Source organism: Macaca mulatta, chromosome 14, assembly GCF_049350105.2.
Source record: "Macaca mulatta isolate MMU2019108-1 chromosome 14, T2T-MMU8v2.0, whole genome shotgun sequence".
NCBI lineage: Eukaryota > Metazoa > Chordata > Mammalia > Primates > Cercopithecidae > Macaca > Macaca mulatta.
This window is the reverse complement of record NC_133419.1, coordinates 13804927-13831287: the sequence shown is the minus strand read 5'-3', so window position 1 is coordinate 13831287 and position 26361 is coordinate 13804927. Positions and strand designations below refer to the sequence as shown.

At 40.3% G+C, this 26361-nt stretch overlaps 1 protein-coding gene across 2 annotated transcripts in view; it reads left to right on the top strand.

The window, feature by feature from the left end:
• The first annotated feature begins 738 nt into the window (after positions 1–738).
• Positions 739–26361, top strand: part of MS4A4A (membrane spanning 4-domains A4A) — a 127164-nt gene continuing 101541 nt past the window's right edge. Inside the window, exon 1 of one of the 2 annotated variants that reach the window (XM_077962778.1) lies at positions 739–870. Coding sequence is in view for 1 of the 2 variants with exons in the window: in XM_077962776.1 (XP_077818902.1) it covers positions 764–870 (107 nt within the window). In the remaining variant the exon portion in view is untranslated. The remainder of the gene's footprint in view (positions 871–26361) is intronic. The other variant, XM_077962776.1, reaches the window with a different exon arrangement.

Here is a 26361-nt window from a genome sequence, read left to right as displayed (position 1 = left end):
AAACAATGTTTTCTATAAATCAATTTCTCAAATTTCATTTTTAAAATTTTAAATTGTGGTACAAAATACATATAATTCATTATTTTAGCCACTTTTTTAGTGTATAAACCACTAATATTAATTTTGTTCACATTGTTGTGTAACAGACCTCTAGAACTTTTTCATCTTTCAAAACTGAAACTCTATACCCACTGAACAACTACCCCTGTCCTTCCTATTCCTAGCCCCTGTTAACCACCACCCTACTTTCTGTTCCATGTTTGCTCTGTGTCTAGGGGAGATCACCCCTCATATTGTCTTATGCCTAATTTTTGCCTCTAAAGAAAGAAGAAGTAAAAACTAAAAGGCAGAAATGAAATCCACAGGCAGACAGCCCAGCGCTGTACTTTGGGCCTGGTTAAAGATCGACCGCTGACCTAAATGGTTATGTTATCTGTAGATTCCAGACATTGTATGGAAAAGCACTGTGAAAATCTCTGTCCTGTTCTATTCTGTTCTGATTACCAGTGCATGCAGCCCTCAGTCACACACTCCCTGCTTGCTGAATAGATCATGACCCTCTCATGGGGACCCCCTTAGAGTTGTAAGCCCTTAAAAGGGACAGAAATTGCTCACTCGGGGAGCTCGGTTTTTAGAGATGTGAGTCTTGCTGAAGTTCTCAGCCGAATAAAGCCCTTCCTTCTTTAACTTGGTGTCTGAGGGGTTTGTCTGTGGCTTGTCCTGTTTCATTTCTTGGTTCCCTGACCAGGAAGCGAGGTGATTAATGGATGGTCAAGGCAGCCCCTTAGGCAGCTTAGGCCTCCCCTGTGGGGCATCCCTGCAGGAGACTCCAGCCAGCCTGACTGACGTGGATCCTGAGAGCGCTCCCAGGTAGGCAATTGCCCCGGTGGAACACCTTGCCAGAGCAGCGTGTGGTAGGCCCTAGCAGAGGATCAAAGCAGTGGCTGAACACTGGGAAGGAGCAGGCACTTGAAGTCTGGACATCTGAAACTTGATAAGACTGGTCTTTGGAACTTGCCCACTCCATTTGAGTGGAAGAGTGGTCCAATCACCCATGACGTGCCTGTACTGGCAGTTTGGTTTTTGTTTTTGACTTGTCTTGGATTGCTTGATACTTTGGTTTTGGTTTTGACCTGGCTTGGATTGCTTGATACTTTGGTTTTGGTTTTGACCTGGCTTGGACTTCTTGATACTCTGATTTTGGTTTTGATTCTGGTTTGGTGTAAACTGTAAAAGTGTGTGTGTGTGCCCTTTTTACCGATTCTTTGTTTTGTAGTGTGTGTGTGGTGTGAGCGTGGTGTTTTGTCTCAAGGAGACATGGGTCAGGCACAAAGTAAGCCCACCCGACTAGGAATTCTATTGAAAAATTTCAAGAAAAGATTTAAGGAAGATTACAGTGTTACTATGACACCAGCAAAACTTAGAACTTTGTGTGAAATAGACTGGCCAGTATTAGAGGTGGATTGGCCATCAGAAGGAAGCCTGGACAGGTCCCTTGTTTCAAAGGTATGGCACAAGGTAACTTATAAGCCAGGGCACCCAGACTGGTTCCCGTACATAGACACTTGGTTACAGCTGGTTTTAGACCCCACTGTCCCCCCCACCCCCACCCACCCACAGTGGTTAAGAGAACAGCAGCATAACGGCTGGCAGAGGCAAGGAAAGACCAGCAGAGAGAGAGAGAGGAAGAGACAGAGAGACAAAGAGGGAGTCAAGGAGAGAAAGAGAAAGAGAGAGGCAGAGAGAGAGTGAGAAAGAGACAGAGGCAAAAGGAAAGTCAAAGAGAAAGAGACAGAAAGTTAAAGAGAGAAAGAAAGAGATATACAAGTAGTTAAGAAAAAAACAGTGTACCCTATTCATTTAAAAGCCAGGGTAAATTTAAAATCTATAATTGATAATTGAAGATCTTTTCTGTGACCCTACAACACTCCAATACCACCTTGTTGTAAGTGTAAACAAGGGCATAGCCCAAAAGCACTGAGGCTGTTGACAACCTGTAGCCTTCCTATAAAAAACCCTTAACTTAGTAATCTGTGGATGGCCCAAATGCATTCAATCTGTAGTGGCAACTGCTTTGCTAACACAAGAAAGTAGAAAAATAACTTTTAGAGGAAACCTCATTGTGAGCACACCTCATCAGTTCAGAAGTATCCTAAGGAAAAAAAAGATTTAACATTAACCACTGAAAATTCCCTTAACCCAGCAGGTTTCCTAACAGGGGATCTAAATCTTAATTACCATGTAAAGGTCCAACCAGACCTAGGAGGAACTCCCTTCAGGACAGGATGATGGATGGTTCCTCCTGGGTAATTGAAGGGAAAAAAAAGCCATCTATACCAATTCTAAGTTAATTTGGACTAAACAATGTCTTATTAATAGCAAAGGATAATTGAAATCCCAAACTTACAAGGTTTTCAACAAAAGTAAAATTTGCTAAAAGTTAACAGTGTAACATGTATTCTAGTAACTTCTAATCTTGTGGCCTTAGACAGTCTAGACAACAGACATAAAGGAAATTTGCTTTGGAAAAGAATGGTTATCTTCGGAAAAAAAAATAAAGGGACAAAAGGGGGACAGAATTTATGTAAAAAGAATGTTACATGGTAAATTCTTGTCCTGAAATAAATTAACTGGTTGTTAAAGAAATGTTTGTAGTAAGTCAGAAAGTTGAGGCATGTCGAAGAATTGTCTGCAAAGTCATGAAAAAGAAAAAAAAGTCTTAAAAAATTTATGCAAGAAATGTTGTATAATTTAAAAGTAACTTGGCCTCCTGAATGTAAAACTATTGAAAAAACAGTTTATGTGCAAGGTGTATAAGAAAAGTAAAATGTATCTCTGGTAAAAGGATTATAAGGAGGCATAAGAATGTGGATTTTTACCTACATTAAAAGGTTAAAAAATTGTTCTGAAGGTTTAAGTAAGTTTTAAAACATTAACTGTAAAGGAAATTCTGTGTGTAAACTTATTGGCTAAAGTCAAAGGGGTATAATCCAGTTTTTCTGTGAACTGAATATTAAAATAAAAACATAACAGATTTTTCTTAATGCATTAACCTGCTCTTCAACAAATACTATTAAAAGGTTTAAAAGAGTCTATAAAAATCTTACCTTATGGTCCGACATTAAAAATTAAATAAATATGTCTACAAAGTTTTATTAAAACTAAGTTTAACATTAATAGCACACTAATATAAAGGTGAAATTTAGTTTACCTGGTATAAAAATCATACAGGAAACATTGTCAAATATAGAATGGTGTTTGGCTTCTTTGGTCTAAAAATTAACAAAAAATAGGTGCTAAAGGAAATTTCTCAGTAGAAAGGCACTAAGGACTATAAAGTCCACTGCTGATGTCCCCACATTTAAAACAAAAGGTCAATTTCCTAAAAATTATATACTTGGTTTATATTCCACTTCCCTTTCCCTCAAAACTAAAAGTCTTTTAGCACACGTACCACCCCTAGAATTTCCGGTAAACCAGCACCAGCTTGAAGATCACATTCTCATCAAAAGGTGAAAAAATAAAGTAAACTCAAGCCAGCCTAGGAAGGACCCTACCTTGTGCTGCTAACCACCAAGACTGCTGTTTGTACAGCAAAAAAAAGGATGGACTCATCACACCCAAGTCAAGAAAGCACCATCCCCTCCAGAGTCGTGGGCCATAGTCCCAGGGGAAAACCCTACCAAACTAAAGCTAATAAAAATTTAACTCTTTAATCTATTCTATTACTCTTTCTTCTTTCCTCTCTCTGTTGCTGACCATCTAGTTATTAACATAGCCAAGTCAATTTCACCTCAAATTATTGCATTTAATGCTTGCCTTGTTATACCCTGTGGGGACTTGCCAAGTCAAAGACAGCTCTCTATTTTAGAAAAGTACCTCTGTCTCTCCCGACTCTCCTCAGACTGGACATTAGTAAATTAGGACCACGTAATCCAGAGAAATTTCAATAAAGACTCCATTGTCAAGCAGGAGTTTTGCCCCCCAATGTAGAGCTTTTGTGCTGTAGTTGGTCCAACATCTGTGAATGTCTAAAGAGCAAGGATGGACTGCCCCAACTGGTTTTTGTAATTTCCTAAAATCATACATTCATTTTAGTAGAGAATCATAGAAGTTAAAGACTTAAAACAAATTTTGGCAATTAAGACAGGATACCAAGATGCAAATGCCTGGTTGAAATGGATCAAATATTCCCTCCACATGTTAAACAAAAGCAATTGTTATGCTTGTGCACATGGCAGGCCAAAGGCCCAGATTGTCCCCTTTCCACTAAGGTGGTCCTCCATTCGACCAGGATGGGCTGCATGGAAGCTCTTTTCCAGGATTCTACAGCCTGGAGTAATAAGTTGTGCCAAGCTCTCTCTGCTATATCCCAAAGTCTGGCACCCTGCGGGTCAGCCCCCGAGGATCATCCAGCTTCCATCTCCCAACACTAAGTTCACTTTGTGTCTCTCAGGAAACTTAGCATTCCTTGGAGACCTGAAGGGATGCGATGAGCTTAAGAATTTTCAAGAGCTTATCAATCAGTCAGCCCTTGTTCATCCCCCAGCGGATGTGTGGTGGTATTGTGGTGGACCTTTACTGGGCACTCTGCCAAATAACTGGAGTGGCACTTGTACTTTAGTCCAATTGGCTCTCCCTTTCACCCTGGCATTTCATCAACCAGAGGGAGGAAAATTAAGACATCGTACAGCGAGAGAAGCCCCTTATGGATCTTTCAACTCTCACATCTATTTAGATGTGATTGGATTCCCACAGGGAATACCAGATCAATTTAAAGCTTGAAATCAAATAGCTGCAAGATTTAAGTTAATATTTTAGTAGATAACAGTTAATAAAAATGCAGATTGGATAAACTACATCTATTACAACCAACAGCAACGAGCTTTTCATGAGTTAAAAGAAAAACTCACGTCGGCCCCATCCCTGGGGCTACCTGACCTGACAAAACCCTTTATACTCTATATGGCAGTTAGTTTTAACCCAGACTGTGGGACCCTGGCCAAGGCCAGTGGTCTATCTCTCAAAACAACTAGATGGGGTTTCCAAATGCTGGCCTCCATGTCTAAGGGCCCTGGCAGCAATGGCCCTGTTAGTACAAGAAGCAGATAAACTAACCCTTAGGCAAAACCTGAATATAAAGATCCCCCATGCTGTGGTAACTTTGATTAATACCAAAGGACATCATTGGCTAGCAAATGCTAGATTAACCAAGTAATAAAGCTTGCTATGTGAAAATCCCCATAACCATTGAAGTTTGCAACACCCTAAACCCCGCCACCTTGCTCTCAGTATCAGAGAGCTCAGCTGAACATAACTGTAGAGGTATTGGACTCAGTTTATTCTAGTGGTCCCAACCTCCAAGACCATCCTTGAACATCAGTAGACTGTGAGCTGTATGTGGACGGGAACAGCTTTGCCAACCCCTGCAAAGTGACTCTGAAGAAACCCTGCTCCAGTCACACCCAGAAGCTGACTGGTCCATGCGTGGCCATAGCATGAGACAACTCATTGTGGTACTCATTTTCCTTAAAATTTGGACTTGTACAGTAAGGACTTCAACTGACCTTCCTCAGACTGAGGACTGTTCCCAGTGTATACATCAAGTCACCGAGGTAGGACAAAAAGTTGTTACAGTCCTATTATTTTATGGTTATTATAAGTGTACTGGAACTCTAAAAAGAACTTGTTTGTATAATGTTATTCTATACAAGGTACGTAACCCAGGAAATGACCAACCTGATGCGTGTTATGACCCATCTGAGCCTCCCATGACCACAGTTTTTGAAATAAGATTAAGGACTGAGGACTCGTGGGGGCTCATAAACGATAGGAGTAAAGTGTTAGCCAAAACAGAAGAAAAAGAGTTTCCCAAACAAGTCACCTTAAAATTTGATGCCTGTGCTGTCATTAATAGTAATAAGTTAGAAATAGGATGTGGTTCTCTTAATTAAAAAAGGGGCTATATGACAAAAAATAAGTACATTTGTCATGAATTAGGACTGTGTGAAAATAAATGTGGATACAGGTCTTGTGTCTTTTAGGCTACTTGGATAAAAAATGAAAAAAAATCCTGTCCACCTTCAGAAAAGGAAAAGTGGCCCTTCCTGTACCAGTGGTCAGTGTAACCCCTTAAAACTTGGAATAACCAACCCCCTTGATCCTCGCTGGAAAACGGGGGAGCATGTAACCCTAGAAATCGATGGGGCTGGACTGGATCCTTGAGTAAATATTGTAGTTTGAGAAGAAGTTTATAAATGCTCTCCTGAGCCAGTATTTCAAATTTCTATGATGAACTGAATGTGCCAGTACCAGAAATTCCAGGAAAAACAAGAAATTTGTTCTTGCAATTAGCTGAGCATGTAGCCCAGCCTCTCAATGTCACTTCATGTTATGTATGTGGAGGAACTATAATGGGAGATCAACGGCCATGGGAAGCCTGAGAATCAGTACCTAGAGACCCAGTTCCTGATAAATTCCCGGCTCAAGAAAATCACCCTGATAACTTCTGGGTCTTAAAAGCCTCAATCATTAGACAATACTGTATAGCAAGAGTGGGGAAGGACTTCACCCTTCCTGTGGGAAGACTCAGTTGCCTTGGGCAAAACTGTATAATAATACTACAAAAACAGCCACCTAGTGGAGTTCAAACCACACTAAGAAAAATCCATTTAGTAAATTCCCAAAGTTGCAAACCATGTGGACCCACCCGGAGTACCACCAGGACTGGACAGCCCCCACTGGATTATACTGGATATGTGGGCATAGACCTTATGCCAAATTACCCAACCAGTGGGCAGGTAGTGTTATTGGCACTATTAAACCATCTTTCTCCCTACTGCCCATAAAGACAGGTGAACTCCTGGGCTTCCCTGTCTATGCTTCCCGCAAAAAGAGAAGCATAGCTATAGGAAATTGGAAAGATAATAAATAGCCCCCTGAGAGAATCATACAATATTATGGGCCTGCTACTTGGACACAAGATGGCTCATGGAGATACTGGACCCCCATTTACATTCTCAACCGAATCATACAGCTACAAGCTGTCTTAGAAATAAGCACTAATAAGACTGGCAGAGCCTTGACTATTCTGGCCTGGCAAGAAACTCAGTTGAGAAATGGTATCTATCAAAATAGATTGGCTCTTAGCTACTTGCTAGCAGCTGAAGGAGGGGTCTGTGGGAAATTTAACCTTACTAATTGCTGTCTACACATAGATGATCAGGGGCAAGTAGTTGAAGACATAGTTAGAAATATGACAAAACTGGCACATGTGCCTGTGCAAGTGTGGCATGGATTTGATCCTGGGGCCATGTTTGGAAAATGGTTCCCAGTGCTAGAAAGATTTAAAACTCTTATAACAGGAGTTATAATAGTAATAGAAATCTGCTTACTGCTTCCTTGTTTGCTACCTGTACTTCTTCAAAAGATAAAAAGCTTAATCGCTACCTTAGTTCCCCAAAATGCTTCAGCGCAAGTGTACTATGTGAATCACTATCGATCTGTCTTGCAAGAAGACATGGGTAGTGAAAATGAAAGTGAGAACTCCCACTAATGAGTGAGATTCTCAAAGCGGGGGAATAAGGGAGGAGACCACCCCTCAAATTGTCTTATGCCCAATTTCTGCCTCCAGAGAAAGAAGAAGTAAAAACTAAAAGGCAGAAATGAAATCCACAGGCAGACAGCCCAGCGCCGCACCCTGGGCCTGGTTAAAGATTGACCCCTGACCTAACCAGTTATGTTATCTATAGATTCCAGACATTTTGTATAGAAAAGCACTATGAAAATCTCTGTCCTGTTCTGTTCTGTTCTGATTACTGGTGCACACAGCCCCCAGTCACATACCCCCTGCTTGCTCAATCAATCATGACCCTCTGATGTAGACTTCCTTAGAGTTGTAAGCCCTTAAAAGGTACAGAAATTGCTCACTCTGGGAGCTCAGTTTTTGGAGATGTGAGTCTTGCCAAAGCTCCTGGCCGAATAAAGCCCTTCCCTCTTTAACTCAGTGTCTGAGGGGTTTTGCCTGCAACTTGTCCTGCTACATGTCTACTTTGGATACCTCATATGAGAGGAATCACAGAGTATTTGTCTTTTTGTAATGGCTTATTTTATTTAGCATGAGATCTCCAAGTCTCATTCTTGCTGTAGCACATGATAGGATTTCCTTCTTTTGTAAGATTGATTAATGTTTCATTGTATGTATATAGCACATTTTCTTTATTCATCCATTGATGGACATTTGGGTTGCTTCCACCTCTTTGCTATGATTAATAATGCTGCAATAAATATGAGTGTACCAATATCTCTACAAGATCATGTAACTCATAGATATTTATTTCTTTAAAGTTAGTTTCTGGAGATGTGTTGTGTTCCTTTAGTTGGGCCATGTTTTCTTGCTTCTCTGTATGCCTTGTGATCTTTTATTGAGATTTGGGCATCTGAAAAACACACCGACCTTTTCCAGTAATTACAAACTGACTTTATGTAGTGGAAGACCTTTATCGGTTAGCATAGTTAGAGATTCTGGGGGCCCTTCAAACTTTTTTGGGATATGTGTGTGTAATTTCCTAGTAAAAGGGTTTTGCCTGCTTCTTCCTCTTTCTCCCCCTGGTGTCTGCCTGCAGTACTACAGTCTCCCTAGTGCTGAAACAGGGTGCTTGCCTTTGTTCTCAGAGGCTCACAATATGCCATTCAACTTTGCACTGAGTCAGGCAAGACAGAAACCAGTACCTTGGGTAGTCGCCACAAAACCCAGAATGCTGGACTCATGGTCTACTCCTCTTGCCTCTTTAAGAGAGAACCTGGTACAGCAGGATAATTAAGTAATTGGAGAGACCGAGGGGTTGAGGAAGAATTATTTAATTGTTTAGGTGCACCAACCCAGTCAGATTAACATCCAAAGGACTGAGCCCTGAACAAAGAGTCTGGTTAACTTTTAAGCATTTTGTGGGTTGCGGGGAGATCTGTGCAGGGGTGAGCATATTACAGAAGCGAGAAACAAAGACAGTTATTTAATTAAGACATGCATTACATCATTTCTTCCTTTTCAAGGAACATTATGTTTTATGACTTGAGATTATCTGCCTAGTGACCTTGCAGTTGCACAGCTGGGGAAACAGAGTCTTCACAATGCCTGGGAAAGGGAGAGATAAGGTTCACTAGCTTCAGAAAGAAAACAGGCAGTTAATTTTAAAGGACTCCAGCCCTTTCCCTTCCTTAAGGGGAATTGGGCTTTTTTACATACAACTGAGTTTTTGCTTACACAGTTTTTAATTTCTTTTAATTCCTGTTCCACTGGGACTTTAATGTTTTCTGTAGATCAAGTCGCATTGTGCCAGAGTGAAGGAGTGGCTGGGATGAGTAAAATGCGACATTTTCTCCCCATTTTGATGCATCTTTTCCTGGCTTTACATTCACCTAAGGTGCTACAACTTCTTAACTAGTTTCTGGAGTTCTCACAAAGGCAATGTAGTTCATACATTGTTGTCAAGTCAGTCTCTCCATGGAGAAATGAGGGCCTGAGGCTTCCTATTCCATCACCTTGCTGATGACACTCAAGTCAGTTTCCTATTGCTAGAGCCTATTGTGCTGAGAGGTCATCTAGTTATCCCAAGTTCCTATGTCAGAACTCAAAAACAGATGCTTATGTTTGACAACAAGGGGTTGGAGAGAAATTTTGGAGTTCCTCTAAGTATACATACAACTCCCTGTGCACATTCTCCGTGAAATATATTTTATTCCTGCAGGTCTATGAGCAAGTCTGTCTCTCTGGCCTTTCTAGTTCCAAGGATCTCTCCTTAGAGAATAAGAAGGCCTTAACTCTTTGGACCCAAAACAATTATTTGTGTTTTTGTTTCCTAGCTAGCCCTGTTTCTCAGGTCCCATCTGCATCTCAGCCTTCATTACCCACTTTCCAACTCCTCTCCTTTAGGACCAGAAAATTTTCTATTCTGTAAGGACATCTGTGCTTTTCTTAATTATCATGTTATCCCTTCCATTCCATGATACCTCTCGTACCCCATATACTAGGAACTCTTCCCTTTTGATATATCTTTCTGAAGCATTTATTGTAAAATCTCTAGTGAGATATTATTCTTTGGATTGCTGGAAAACAAAAGCTAGAAGCTGGTAAGCAGCATCTCCTTTTGCATATATTATCTTAAGCAAAGAACTAAGAAGTTCCTAAATGGCTGGAATAGAGAAGAAAAAAATATTTATGTGCTTGTAAGAATTTTAATTTTTCTTATAATTTCCATTGAATAAATTAGTATTGGGCAATAGGACGTCTTCAGTTGAAAACACAACTTGGCAACTATTCCAGCATTCAAGGGATTCAGAGAAGGAAGGGCTAATGTTCAGCATAAACTATTTCATAAAAGTGACTGTGATTTCTCATACATAAGTGAGAAGTTTCTTTCTATAATGGAGGAAAACAGGGAAGTGTGAAAGAAAGAAAGGAGGAAACATTGTCCTCAAACCGACAATTAAGCAAAATGAAGTGTGTGACTCTTTGTGAGGAGGAGGAATCAACAGTTAGAAAGAGTCCTCCAGCTCTGGCTGATCTCTGCGGCTCTGTGGGTGTTTCTAACATGATAAAACCTTATTTGTTATATAAATAATAGCCTCAGATCAATTGCTTTCTATTTGTCTCTTGTATTTTATTTGGTATATTTGTTTAATGGTTTGTATCTCAAAATGTCTTGAAACATCTCTGTCCAAATCATTAATTTGGGTCAACTAATAAAGAGATAGCAGTTTTATGGTTTTGACAAGGTTGATGGTATTCTGAATAAGTTAATACTTGCACTTAGCACCTCGGCTACATGGGGAAACATTGACTTACCTAAGATACATGGATGGTTTAAATCATGCCATGAACTGACATGAGATCAAGGTTAATTTCCTCATGAATAATGAACATCGACACATAATTAGGATCAATTTATCTAAGAGTTTGCTACAATCATGTGTTCCCAGGAAATGCAAAACATTTATAGCTTGATATCCAAGTTTCTGTCTTTCAGTTGTAACTTGAGTAATAAAGTAGAGTAACACATTTAGGCTGAGAATAGAGGATGAGATGACAAATTTAACGGATGCTAAAACCATCCAGTGAAAATATGTTCGGAAACATAATATTCACATTGTCTTAAAAGTGTCAGCCTACTGATTACTTTTTAGTTACAAAGTTAAGAGTGTACCTTTAGAATGAAGATAGCATGTGAATACCACCTGTCTTTGTTCACACTATTAAAACAAAAATACCATAAACTAGGTAACTGAAACAACAAATATTTATTTCTCACCATTCTGCAGGCAGTGGCATCTGACATCAAAGTACTGGCATATCCTCACGTCTGATGAGGGACAACTTTCTGATTCAAGAATGTCTGTCTTCTAGCTGTGTCCTCACATGGTAGGAAGGAATGAGAGAGCTCTCTGGAGTCTCTCTCTCTTTTTTTTTTTTGTTTGTTGTTTGTTTTGTTTTTCAGACAAAGTTTCACTTTTGTTGCCCAAGCTGGAGAGCAATGGCACGATTTTGGCTCACTGCAACCTCTGCCTCCCGGATTCAAGCGATTCTCCAATTCTCCTGCCTCAGCCTCCACAGTAGCTGGGATTACAGTCACCCGCCACCATAACCCGCTAATTTTTTGTAATTTTAGTAGAAATGGGGTTTCACCATGTTGGCTAGTCTGGTATCGAACTCCTGACCTCAGGTGATCCACCCGCCTCAGCATCCCAAAGTGCTGGGATTACAGATGTGAGCCAGATGCACCCAGCCTGGGGTCTCTTTTATAAGAGCACCAATCCCATTCATGAGGACACCACCTTAGTTGCCTAATCACCTCTCAAAGGCCCCACTTTTTAATATCATCACATTAGGGGTTAGAATTTTAACATAGGAATTTGGGGAAAACATAAACATTCAGTCGATAACACCATCTTAATCAATTGATCAAAGTAACTATCGCCAAAACTGGAGTAAACTTTTATCATGTGCCTCCTTATGTGATGCAAGGGAAGGTTGGTAAGTAGACCATATACTCTATGTTGTGTTCTTATTAAAATAGTTAACTTGAACTCATGGAAAAACAAGAAGAAATGCCCAAGATATGGGGTACTATATAAAACAAACGCTCCAGACTGAATAAAACAGTCGGGCCAGACACGGTGGCTCATGCCTGTAATCCCAGATATTTGGGAGGCCGAGGCACATGGATCACCTGTCAGGAGTTCAAGACCAGCCTGGCCAACATGGTGAAACCCTATCTCTACTAAAAATACAACAAATTATCCAGGCATGGTGGCAGGCACCTGTAATCCCAGCTACTTGGGAGGCTGAGGCAGGAGAATCGCATGAGCTCGGGAGGCAGAGGTTTCAGTGAGCTGAGATCGCACCTCTGCACTCCAGCCTGGGCAACAAGAGCAAAACTCTGTCTCAAAAAAAAATGTCATAAAAGGCTAAAACAAATACGAAACCAAACAACAAAAAAATGGTCAGAAGCTTCTCTAAGAGTAGATTATGGGAGACTCAAAGGACAGGAGAACCAAATGTATGAGTGAACCATAATTTATGTGTTTATTTACATCTAAACACATAATCCCCTCCTTTATCCCCAAAGTTTATGTAAAGATAATTTGGGGATAATGGAGGAAATTTTAATAGGAACTATATTTTAGGTGATTATATTAATTTGGGGATGTAATAATAATATTAAAGCTACATAAGATAATAGTATTCTTAGGAGACATATTCTATGTATTTAGAGATCCAGGATCATGATGTCAAGCACTTACATTCTTAAAAATAAATTTTATTGTACATATTTAAGGTATACAACATGATGTTATGAGATACATATGAAGAATAGAATGGTTACTATAGTGAAGTAAATTAACATATCCATTATCTCAAAGAGTTACCCATTTGTATTTCTTTTTTTTTTTTTTTTAAGATTTAAAAAATTTTTTTTTAATTATTATACTTTAAGTTCTAGGGTACATGTGCATAACGTGCAGGTTTGTTACATATGTATACTTGTGCCATGTTGCTGTGCTGCACCCATCAACTCGTCATTTACATCAGGTATAGCTCCCAATGCAATCCCTCCCCCCTTCCCCCTCCCCATGATAGGCCCCGGTGTGTGATGTTCCCCTTCCCGAGTCCAAGTGATCTCATTGTTCAGTTCCCACCTATGAGTGAGAACATGCGGTGTTTGGTTTTCTGTTCTTGTGATAGTTTGCTAAGAATGATGGTTTCCAGCTGCATCCATGTCCCTACAAAGGACACAAACTCATCGTTTTTTATGGCTGCATAGTATTCCATGGTGTATATGTGCCACGTTTTCTTAATCCAGTCTGTCACTGATGGACATTTGGGTTGATTCCAAGTCTTTGCTATTGTGAATAGTGCGGCAATAAACATACGTGTGCATATGTCTTTATAGCAGCATGATTTATAATCCTTTGGGTATATACCCAGTAATGGGATGGCTGGGTCATATGGTACATCTCGTTCTAGATCCTTGAGGAATCGCCATACTGTTTTCCATAATGGTTGAACTAGTTTACAATCCCACCAACAGTGTAAAAGTGTTCCTATTTCTCCACATCCTCTCCAGCACCTATTGTTTCCTGACTTTTTAATGATCGCCATTCTAACTGGTGTGAGATGGTATCTCATTGTGGTTTTGATTTGCATTTCTCTGATGGCCAGTGATGATGAGCATTTTTTCATGTGTCTGTTGGCTGTATGAATGTCTTCTTTTGAGAAATGTCTGTTCATATCCTTTGCCCACTTTTTGATGGGGTTGTTTGTTTTTTTCTTGTAAATTTGTTTGAGTTCTTTGTAGGTTCTGGATATTAGCCCTTTGTCAGATGAGTAGATTGCAAAAATTTTCTCCCATTCTGTAGGTTGCCCGTTCACTCTGATGGTAGTTTCTTTTGCTGTGCAGAAGCTCTTTAGTTTAATGAGATCCCATTTGTCAATTTTGGCTTTTGCTGCCATTGCTTTTGGTGTTTTAGACATGAAGTCTTTGCCCATGTCTATGTCCTGAATGGTACTACCTAGGTTTTCCTCTAGGGTTTTTATGGTATTAGGTCTAACATTTAAGTCTCTAATCCATCTTGAATTAATTTTCATCTAAGGAGTAAGGAAAGGATCCAGTTTCAGCTTTCTACTTATGGCTAGCCAATTTTCCCAGCACCATGTATTAAATAGGGAATCCTTTCCCCATTTCTTGTTTCTCTCAGGTTTGTCAAAGATCAGATGGCTGTAGATGTGTGGTATTATTTCTAAGGACTCTGTTCTGTTCCATTGGTCTATATCTCTGTTTTGGTACCAGTACCATGCTGTTTTGGTTACTGTAGCCTTGTAGTATAGTTTGAAGTCAGGTAGCGTGATGCCTCCAGCTTTGCTCTTTTGACTTAGGTTTGTCTTGGAGATGCGGGCTCTTTTTTGGTTCCATATGAACTTTAAAGCAGTTTTTTCCAATTCTGTGAAGAAACTCATTGGTAGCTTGATGGGGATGGCACTGAATCTATAAATAACCTTGGGCAGTATGGCCATTTTCACAATATTGATTCTTCCTATCCATGAGCATGGTATGTTCTTCCATTTGTTTGTGTCCTCTTTGATTTCACTGAGCAGTGGTTTGTAGTTCTCCTTGAAGAGGTCCTTTACATCCCTTGTCAGTTGGATTCCTAGGTATTTTATTCTCTTTGAAGCAATTGTGAATGGAAGTTCATTCATGATTTGGCTCTCTGTTTGTCTGTTACTGGTGTATACGAATGCTTGTGATTTTTGCACATTAATTTTTTATCCTGAGACTTTGCTGAAGTTGCTTATCAGCTTAAGGAGATTTTGGGCTGAGACAATGGGATTTTCTAAATATACAATCATGTCATCTGCAAAGAGGGACAATTTGACTTCTTCTTTTCCTAACTGAATACCTTGATTTCTTTCTCTTGCCTGCTTGCCCTAGCCAGAACTTCCAACACTATGTTGAATAGGAGTGGTGAGAGAGGGCATCCCTGTCTTGTGCCAGTTTTCAAAGGGAATTTTTCCAGTTTTTGCCCATTCAGTATGATATTGGCTGTGGGTTTGTCATAAATAGCTCTTATTATTTTGAGGTACGTTCCATCAATACCGAATTTATTGAGCGTTTTTAGCATAAAGGGCTGTTGAATTTTGTCAAAAGCCTTTTCTGCGTCTATTGAGATAATCATGTGGTTCTTGTCTTTGGTTCTGTTTATATGCTGGATTATGTTTATTGATTTGCAAATGTTGAACCAGCCTTGCATCCCAGGGATGAAGCCCACTTGATCATGGTGGATAAGCTTTTTGATGTGCTGCTGAATCCGGTTTGCCAGTATTTTATTGAGGATTTTTGCATCGATGTTCATCAGGGATATTGGTCTAAAATTCTCTTTTTTTGTTGTGTCTCTGCCAGGCTTTGGTATCAGGATGATGTTGGCCTCATAAAATGAGTTAGGGAGGAGTCCCTCTTTTTCTATTGATTGGAATAGTTTCAGAAGGAATGGTACCAGCTCCTCCTTGTACCTCTGGTAGAATTCAGCTGTGAATCCATCTGGTCCTGGACTTTTTTTGGTTGGTAGGCTATTAATTATTGCCTCAATTTCAGAGCCTGCTATTGGTCTATTCAGGGATTCAACTTCTTCCTGGTTTAGTCTTGGAAGAGTGTAAGTGTCCAGGAAATTATCCATTTCTTCTAGATTTTCTAATTTATTTGCGTAGAGGTGTTTATAGTATTCTCTGATGGTAGTTTGTATTTCTGTGGGGTCAGTGGTGATATCCCCTTTATCATTTTTTATTGCGTCTATTTGATTCTTCTCTCTTTTCTTCTTTATTAGTCTTGCTAGCGGTCTGTCAATTTTGTTGATCTTTTCAAAAAACCAACTCCTGGATTCATTGATGTTTTGGAGGGTTTTTTGTGTCTCTATCTCCTTCAGTTCTGCTCTGATCTTAGTTATTTCTTGCCTTCTGCTAGCTTTTGAATGCGTTTGCTCTTGCTTCTCTAGTTCTTTTAATTGTGATGTTAGAGTGTCAATTTTAGATCTTTCCTGCTTTCTCTTGTGGGCATTTAGTGCTATAAATTTCCCTCTACACACTGCTTTAAATGTGTCCCAGAGATTCTGGTATGTTGTACCTTTGTTCTCATTGGTTTCAAAGAACATCTTTATTTCTGCCTTCATTTCGTTATGTACCCAGTAGTCATTCAGGAGCAGGTTGTTCAGTTTCCATGTAGTTGAGCAGTTTTGATTGAGTTTCTTAGTCCTGAGTTCTAGTTTGATTGCACTGTGGTCTGAGAGACAGTTTGTTATAATTTCTGTTCTTGTACATTTGCTGAGGAGTGCTTTACTTCCAATTATGTGGTCAATTTTGGAATAAGTGCGATGTGGTGCTGAGAAGAATGTATATTCTGTTGATTTGGGGTGGAGAGTTCTGTAGATGTCTATTCGGTCTGCTTGCTGCAGAGATGAGTTCAATTCCTGGATATCCTTGTTAACTTTCTGTCTTGTTGATCTGTCTAATGTTGACAGTGGAGTGTTGAAGTCTCCTATTATTATTGTATGGGTGTCTAAGTCTCTTTGTAAGTCTCTAAGGACTTGCTTTATGAATCTGGGTGCTCCTGTATTGGGTGCATATATATTTAGGATAGTTAGCTCTTCCTGTTGAATTGATCCTTTTACCATTATGTAATGGCCTTCTTTGTCTCTTTTGATCTTTGATGGTTTAAAGTCTGTTTTATCAGAGACTAGTATTGCAACCCCTGCTTTTTTTTGTTCTCCATTTGCTTGGTAAATCTTCCTCCATCCCTTTATTTTGAGCCTATGTATGTCTCTGCGTGTGAGATGGGTCTCCTGAATACAGCAGACTGATGGGTCTTGACTCTTTATCCAGTTTGCCAGTCTGGGTCTTTTAATTGGAGCATTTAGTCCATTTACATTTAAGGTTAATATTGTTATGTGTGAACTTGATCCTGCCATTATGATATTAACTGGTTATTTTGCTCGTTAGTTGATGCAGTTTCTTCCTAGCCTAAATGGTCTTTACATTTTGGCATGTTTTTGCAATGGCTGGTACCGGTTGTTCCTTTCCATGTTTAGTGCTTCCTTCAGGGTCTCTTGTAAGGCAGGCCTAGTGGTGACAAATTCTCTAAGCATTTGCTTATCTGTAAAGGATTTTATTTCTCCTTCACTTATGAAACTTAGTTTGGCTGGATATGAAATTCTGGGTTTAAAATTCTTTTCTTTAAGAATGTTGAATATTGGCCCCCACTCTCTTCTGGCTTGTAGAGTTTCTGCCGAGAGATCTGCTGTTAGTCTGATGGGCTTCCCTTTGTGGGTAACCCGACCTTTCTCTCTGGCTGCCCTTAAGATTTTTTCCTTCATTTCAACTTTGGTGAATCTGGCAATTATGTGTCTTGGAGTTGCTCTTCTCGAGGAGTATCTTTGTGGCGTTCTCTGTATTTCCTGGATTTGAATGTTGGCCTGCCCTACTAGGTTGGGGAAGTTCTCCCGGATGATATCCTGAAGAGTGTTTTCCAACTTGGTTCCATTTTCCCCCTCACTTTCAGGCATCCCAATCAGACGTAGATTTGGTCTTTTTACATAATCCCATACTTCTTGCAGGCTTTGTTCATTTCTTTTTCTTCTTTTTTCTTTTGGTTTCTCTTCTCGCTTCATTTCGTTCATTTGATCCTCAATCGCTGATACTCTTTCTTCCAGTTGATCGAGTCGGTTACTGAAGCTTGTGCATTTGTCACGTATTTCTCGTGTCATGGTTTTCATCTCTTTCATTTCGTTTATGACCTTCTCTGCATTAATTACTCTAGCCATCAATTCTTCCACTTTTTTTTCAAGATTTTTAGTTTCTTTGCGCTGGGTACGTAATTCCTCCTTTAGCTCTGAGAAGTTTGATGGACTGAAGCCTTCTTCTCTCATCTCGTCAAAGTCATTCTCCGTCAAGCTTTGATCCATTGCTGGCGATGAGCTGCGCTCCTTTGCTGGGGGAGATGCGCTCTTATTTTTTGAATTTCCAACTTTTCTGCCCTGCTTTTTCCCCATCTTTGTGGTTTTATCTGCCTCTGGTCTTTGATGATGATGGTGACGTACTGATGGGGTTTTGGTGTAGGTGTCCTTCCTGTTTGATAGTTTTCCTTCTAACAGGCAGGACCCTCAGCTGTAGGTCTGCTGGAGATTGCTTGAGGTCCACTCCAGACCCTGTTTGCCTGGGTGCCAGCAGCAGAGGCTGCAGAAGATAGAATATTGCTGAACAGCGAGTGTACCTGTCTGATTCTTGCTTTGGAGGCTCCCTCTCAGGGGTGTACTCCACCCTGTGAGGTGTGGGGTGTCAGACTGCCCCTAGTGGGGAATGTCTCCCAGTTAGGCTACTCAGGGGTCAGGGACGCACTTGAGCAGGCAGTCTGTCCCTTCTCAGATCTCAACCTCCGTGTTGGGAGATCCACTGCTCTCTTCAAAGCTGTCAGACAGAGTCGTTTGTGTCTGCGGAGGTTTCTGCTGCTTTTGTTGTTGTTTACTGTGCCCTGTCCCCAGAGGTGGAGTCTACAGAGACAGGCAGGTTTCCTTGAGCTGCTGTGAGCTCCACCCAGTTCGAGCTTCCCAGCGGCTTTGTTTACCTACTTAAGCCTCAGCAATGGCGGGCGCCCCTCCCCCAGCCTCGCTGCTGCCTTGCCGGTAGATCGCAGACTGCTGTGCTAGCAATGAGGGAGGCTCCGTGGGCGTGGGACCCTCCTGGCCAGGTGTGGGATATAATCTCCTGGTGTGCCTGTTTGCTTAAAGCGCAGTATTGGGGTAGGAGTTACCCGATTTTCCAGGTGTTGTGTGTCTCAGTTCCCCTGGCTAGGAAAAGGGATTCCCTTTCCCCTTGCGCTTCCCAGGTGAGGTGATGCCTCGCCCTGCTTCAGCTCTCGCTGGTCGGGCTGCAGCAGCTGACCAGCACCGATTGTCCGGCACTCCCCAGTGAGATGAACCCAGTACCTCAGTGGAAAATGCAGAAATCACTGGTCTTCTGTGTCGCTCGCGCTGGGAGTTGGAGACTGGAGCTGTTCCTATTCGGCCATCTTGCTCCACGCAAAACCCATTTGTATTTCTATGTGTGGAAAAAGCGGCTAAAATCTACTCATTTAGCAAAAATGCCAAATACAATGCAATGTGATAAAACATAGCATTTATATTATATATTAGATCTCCAGATTTGCTCATCCTACGTATCTGCTACTTTGTATCTCTTGACCTACAGCTCACAGCTCCTCAGTTTTCTTCCTTTCTCCTGTCTTCTACCTGGAGAACCACAGTTTTATTCTCTGTCTCTGTGTATTCTACATTTGGTTTTTGTTTGTTTGCTTAGATTCCACATATAAATGAGATTATTTAATATTTCACTTAGCACTTAGCATAAGGTCCTCCAGGTTCTTGCTTGTTGTGACAAATGGCAATATCTCCTTTTTAAAGGCTGAATAACATTGTGTGTGTGTGTGTGTGTGTGTGTGTGTGTGTGTGTGTCCCAGTTTCTTTATCCATTCATCTGTCAATAAAAACAGCACTCTGTGCCTGTTCTGGGAGTGGAAGCCTCAAAGATCTCCCAAATACCAGTGGGGTCATTCCTCCACTGGTGGAATGTCCTGGTGAGTAGCATCTGGCTTCCACCTACCCATACTGATTTCTTATTTAAAATCACTTAAAGTGATAAGCTTGGCCACACCATCAATTTTCTCCCCTGGACAGCTTTTTATCTCTACTTGGCCAGGCTGATAATTTTTTTTTTTTTTGAGACAGAGTCTTGCTCTGTTGCCCAGGCTGGAGTGCAGTGGTGCGATCTTGGCTCACTGCAAGCTTCGTCTCCTGGGTTCACGCCATTCTCCTGCCTCAGCCTCCCGAGTAACTGGGACTACAGGTGCCCACCACCATCCCTGGTTAATTTTTTGTGTTTTTAGTAGAGATGGGATTTCACCATGTTAGCCAGGTTGGTCTCAATTTCCTGACCTTGTGATCCGCCCACCTCAGCCTACCAAAGTGCTGGGATTACAGGGGTGAGCCACCGTGCCCAGCCCCAGGGAGATAATTTTCTAAATCTTTACATTTCACTTCTCTTTTGAGTATAATTTTTTTGATTAATTTATTTCTCTCTTCTCACACTTTACTATAAGCAGTCATCTCCCTAAACACTTTACTTGCACACTTATTTCACCAAATATCCTAGTTCAGTGCTCTTAAGTTCTGCTTTCCACAAAACTCTAGGACATGGACACAATTCAGCTAAGTTCTCTGCCTCTTGGTAACAAGGATGGCCTTCCCTCCACTTTATAATATAATATTTCTCATTTTCATCTGACATCTCAACACAATGGTATTTACTGCCTCAAACTGGGTAATTTATAAAAGATAGCAAATTACTTCTTACAGTTTTGGAACTGAGAAGTCTATGATCAAGGTGCTGCAGGTCGAGTGTCTGGTTAGGGTCACCATGCTTGCTTCCAAGATGGCACCTTGTGGCTGCATCTTCCCGAGAGGACAAACTCTGTGTCCTCATATGGTGGAAGGAATGGAAGAGCAAAATAGTCCAAATGTTTCGTGAGGCCTCTTTTATAAGGACCTTAATTTCATTCATGAGGGAGGAGTCATCATGACCTAATTGCCTCCTGAAGGCCCAAACTCTTAATACTACTGCATTTGAGATTAAATTTCAACATGCATTTTGGAGGGGACACAAATATTCAAACCATAGAAACCATCTATGTTTGGGTTTATTTCTTGGCTATCTATTCTGACCCATTGGTGTATATGTCTGCTTTTATGCTGGTGTCATACTCTTTTGATTACTATAACTTTATAATATACTTTTAAATCAAGAAGCATAATGCCTTCAACTTTGTTCTTCTTTCTCAGAATTGCTTTGGCTATTCAGGGTGTTTTGTGATTCTACATGAATTTTAGCATTTTATTTTATACTTCTCTGAATAAGGATTGTGTCAAATCCTTATATTGTGTTGGGTAGCACTGATAGGGACAGGAGGCAGGGAAATTCTGGGCAGAAGAGAGCAAGTCCCGGGAGAGGGCCCCATTCTCAAGCCAAAAAGTCCAATACTGCAGCCCAAAGTGAGAACATTATATTCCTGTTTTCCTGCTTGAATGTTGCCTTTTCCAAAACCACCCATGGCCCACAAGCCCTCCATCCTGTGCCCATAAAGACCTCAGGTTCAGCCAGCAGACTGAGGAGAAGCAGGACATTGGAGACTACAGTTGAACATTGGAGAGAAGAGGCTTGAGTTCAAAGGAACAGCTTGACGGCATAGCTTCGAAGAGCAGTCCAGTCCGGGAATGGCTGGACTCCAGGGGAAGATTAACATCCCACTCCATCCCCTTTGCAGCTCCCCTTCCCGCTGAGAGCCACTTTCACAGGCAATGCAATTTCCCACATTTGCCATCTTTGATTCCTTCATGCAACCTCATTCTTCCTGGACACTGGACAAGAACTCAGGTGCCATGAGTGTAGGTGCAAAAGGCTGTCACACTGACCCTCCACTGAGCTGTTAACATATAAGCTGTCTGCAGATGACAAAGCTAAAAAGCACTGTAACATTGCCTCTAGGGCTTCAAGGGTCGTGGATACCCTCTCCTAGATGCTGCTGCACAGCTGGTATGAAGTTCACTCTTGGGGTCACCCAAAAGTGCTTGCCCTGACTCCTGCACCTGGTCACCTGCACACCCTCTCCCATGAGGGTTGGAGCAGCAAGTGAGTGGAGTTTGCCTTTGCTGGCACCCATGCACTCCAGTTCCCACCCATAAAGGGATCAGAGAAATATCCTGCTTCATTTGGGGGACCATCCAGGATATGTCAGAAAGATGAGTAAATGCGGATCTGCCAAATCTGTCTCTTCTTGTCCTCAAACTTTCCTTTGAGAGTACAGTTGGATGTTAGGAGTTTGTGGCAGCTATCGTGACAGCATTGGTTATTTGGGTCCTCAGTGATAGGGCTTTTGGTTTCCTCTTTTAATCATTTTCCCCACACTAGAGAATCTTAGCTGAGGGAATCCCTTTTGATATTTGATCTAACACAGCCCACAGGCAGCCACAACAGTGTTGAAATACAAGGTACAGCCTCTTGGGGTAGCTGTAGTGCCAAGGTTCTGGACCCACAGTCTATGAAACAACTTCCACCTAAGTCTTGGTGCACTGTTTTACTCTCCAGGTCATGGTGAATGTAGATTACCCACAAAGCTAGAGTCTGTGACTCTGAGGTACCCCAGCAGCTCAGGCCCAAGAGGCAGGGATGGAGCTGTGACTCTGACTCTGTAGGGTGGAGTGAAGTATCACTATAGTTCTGGAGAAAAAGTAGGTGGTTGAGAGGCTTAGGCCCTGGGGAACCAGGTGCATCTGCAATCAGGTCCTGAAGTCAACAAGGCACAGTGCCAACTCAAGACTTCAAGGGCACCATTTAATTATGACTCTGGATCCTGGGTTGATGAAACATGGCAGCAGCTCAGGCTCTGAGAAGGGAAGTGCAGTGGCAGCAAAGATGCAAGGATGGTGAGAGGCAACTGTGGCTTGGGCCCTGGGAGGCAGGGAGTAGTGCAGCGATGTTCCATTCCCTAAGAGACATCATACCTCAGCAGCTCAGATTCCAGGTGGCTAGTCTCATTCCAGGGAGGCAGAGAGTTCTAGATATTTAGTCTTTAGTGTAGGGTGGCACAGCTCGGTAAAGGCTTTGATTCCCCAGGAGGTGAGGCACCATGTCACCTCAGGCCCTTGCAGGCATGACTGCTTGACTTGACCAATATTCTATTTCTTCAGAAGGCAGGGCATTGCATTAGCTGAGGTGCCAGGAGGCATGACTGTTTGGCTGGGCTAAGACTCTAGAGATCCCTGAAATGGGACATTGCATGAGCTTAGGCTCTGGGAGCTGGGACTGCTTGAATCAACCAACATTTTATTTCCCAGGAAGGTCAGGCACTGTATCAGCTCAAGCACTCTCTGTCTGGGTTCATTAGAAAACAGAGCCTGAGACAGGGATCTAATGCCAATGTTTTAGTTGAAAGAGCACAAAAAGTGCGTAAATCATAAATGTACAGGTCAATAAATTATCAAAAAGTAAAGACATGTGTGTTCCTACCATCCAATTACAAATTAAGAAATAGCAAATGCTAAGAAGGTATAGAGCCTTTTGCTCCCTTCCAGTCACTATACCCCAAGAGTAACCACTATCTCAACTTCTAATAACTGTGATTAGTTTCAGTGCTTTTGGTCTTTTAATTAATGAAATCATATGGCACACATTTTTTTATGAGTTTGATTTCTCTTCAGTTTTATCGTGTTATTTTGCTGGGTAACATACAAGCAAAAAACTCAGGGATTAAATTATATCTGTATATTTCCTCTCAAGTTTGTAGGTCAGTGAGGTTTCAGTATGATGAAAAGAGGCTAATTATAAGAAAAAAATTAAGTTAGGGATTTATGTCAAGTTTTTATTTTCGCTTTTAACTGAGAATCACACGGAATGTGCTAAAACTGCCTCCTGAAGGATAACTGTAGAATGAAGCTAGAATGTCAGCTCCGTCAGGTCACAGACAGCTGAGTTAGTTCACTCTATATTCCCAGTAGTGCCTGGAATATAGTCAATGCTCAATAAACATTTGTTGAATAAAGATATTTTGCTATAGAGTTAATCTACAGATGTATTTAAGAGCTCTGTCTTCAACCCTGAAGATGCCTAAATGTATGGATTTTGACTCTTTATCAAGCTAAGAACATTGGGATTTATACTGTGCCATTTAGAATTATTTAAACTCTCTTGGCCAATCCCAAGGTCAATTTCTTTGTTAACGACTTGCAACTAGCCTAATGGGTTTGACAAAACCTGTTTCGACTTCTATTCAATGGGGTACAGAGAGTTTCTTGCATAGATCTGGGCAGTTCAAGTCAGAAACTGGCATGGTTCATGTGTCTGGTTAGGCCTATGGCGATCGTGCACTGTGGAATGTCTCCAGTGCTTGCCTACTCTCTTGCTGCATTGTACCTTCTGCCTTTAGATAAAAGCCTCATGTGAGTACATTCTTTGGTGGTTGTTGAGTCCTTTCAAATATCTGCCTGGGGAAAATAATAGACTCTGACTTGGGCAATATAATTGGAAATAGATAATATATCATATTTATAAACAAAAACTTTGAACTGATTTTCTTCTTGAATCAAATATCTTTTAGATAGAAAAATAAAAAGTGACTGAAATATGAAACTTCTGCTTTCTAAGTAGGCTAAAACAAATATATGCATACGATACATTTATAAGCAAAATTTGCAGAATTGGCAGGTTCATTTCTAGTTCCAGAATAAGTTAACTCAAAATTTTGAAACAATACGACCAAGTGCTAAATAACTAAATTTTCTAATCCTAATTCTAGAAAAGATAATCTTTGTCAACAAAGAAGGAATCTTATCTTACATGCAGATGGTGCCAGTGTTACAACTTAAGTAAAAAAAGTATATGCATATATGTATATGGAATATACATAAATTTGTTAGGTAATATACAAGTTATATATATATTTAGTTATATTTTCAAATAGCATACATTTGTATGTAATGTAAATGTTATTTATGTTTTTAAATGTTTTTAAAAACATACCTTTATATGTAATATACAAGTTATTTAAATATTTAAAGGTATTTTCAAATAACATATTTGTGTGTAATATACAAATTATTTATGTATTTAAATATATTTTCAAATAACTTAAAAATTTATATATATATTCCATATATACATGTGTGCGTGTATATGTGTGTATACATATATATATGCATGTATGTAATTTTGGCGACCCTGTTAGGGGCACAGTGCCTGTGGCTTCAGAGTTGGAGGTAAGATGGAAATGTTTTCATTTTTTTCCAAATATGAGGGGATACTAAGTAGAAGAAAAAATTAAGATAAAAAATGAATTACTGGAAGTAATTGGCAAGGGTTGAGCACTTTGCTGCTGGCATAAGGGGAAAAGAACCACCCTAGATGAGAGCTAGCTAATACAGCACTATGTGGTTCCTGAGCCCCATCCAGACTGTGACTTTCCTCCTCTTGATGTCCAGCCCCTCCTGGCTGAACTGAAGACATCCATTTAAGAGATGGGAGCAAGTTACCCACTGTATCTGGTGAAGCTGTACCTAGAGTCTGAGAAGGATTAAAACAAGCTGTCTTGACCTTTACCTGGGGGAAAATATCATCCTTTGCTGAAATTGATGATGAAAAGATCCAGAGGGGAAACCACAAGGAACTTTCTGAACTGCTTCTTCTGCTAGAAAGAGTGTACTTATTGAAGATGAATTGTTTTCTTAATCTAGTATTATCAGCCTCACAGAGTTATTCACAAGTAATTAAGTTCCTGGGAATCACATGAGCATTAGCAATCCCAAGAAACCTTAGTCAGTAAAAAAATAAATCGCCGATCTTGAAGAGATTCAAACAGGAAGGCAAAAGCACGGTCAGCTTTGTTCAAACTGTATCTCAAATTTAGTTGTTTTTCTATCCACCAGGCAATCAAAAGGATGTTGCTTTATACATCTTTTCTGTGTTTTTCATACAGTAAACTCAAAATTTAAACCAAGGGACATATTTTAATTAATTAAAAGATTTAAATATTTTCCCTGGAAAGTGTACAACTTTATCCTATTATATTTTTTTGTATTTTTTGTTGTGTGAAGAAAAGACCTTTGAGCATATATTAAAACTGTCTGGATATTACTATATAAAACATTGGAAAATATCACAAATTAATTTAAATATAAAATAACTGGAATGTGATAGGGTCTTTTAATAGCTACTTCAAGAAACTTAAATAAGGTGACTAAAAATAACAGCATATAAAAATGACAATACTTCAATTTTCTGCTTGGATATTTTAAATTAGAAGTATTGATCTAATTAAGTTACATATGTTGACATGCTTAAGTAAATTTGGAATATAAAGAAAGAAATAAAAATGCTAATATTTATATTCATGAGAATCTTTTTAAAGTTGAAGCTCAGCTCTTCCAATTATGATAGAGCCAGAATTAATCTTCCACTCTGTACAGTTAAAAAACTGGGTTGGGCACAGTGGCTCATGCCTCTAGTCCCAGCACTTTGGGAGGCTGAAGTGGGAGGATCCCTTGAGCCCAGGATTTCAAGGCTGCAATGACCTATGATTGCACCACTGCACTAGAACCTGGATGACAGAATTGGATCTTGTCTCAATAAAATTTTTTAAATCATAAAGAAAACTGGAAAAAAAATAAGCACAACTCTTTCCAGACATTGGACAAAGTTAGTGCAGGACTTTCAACGTTGAC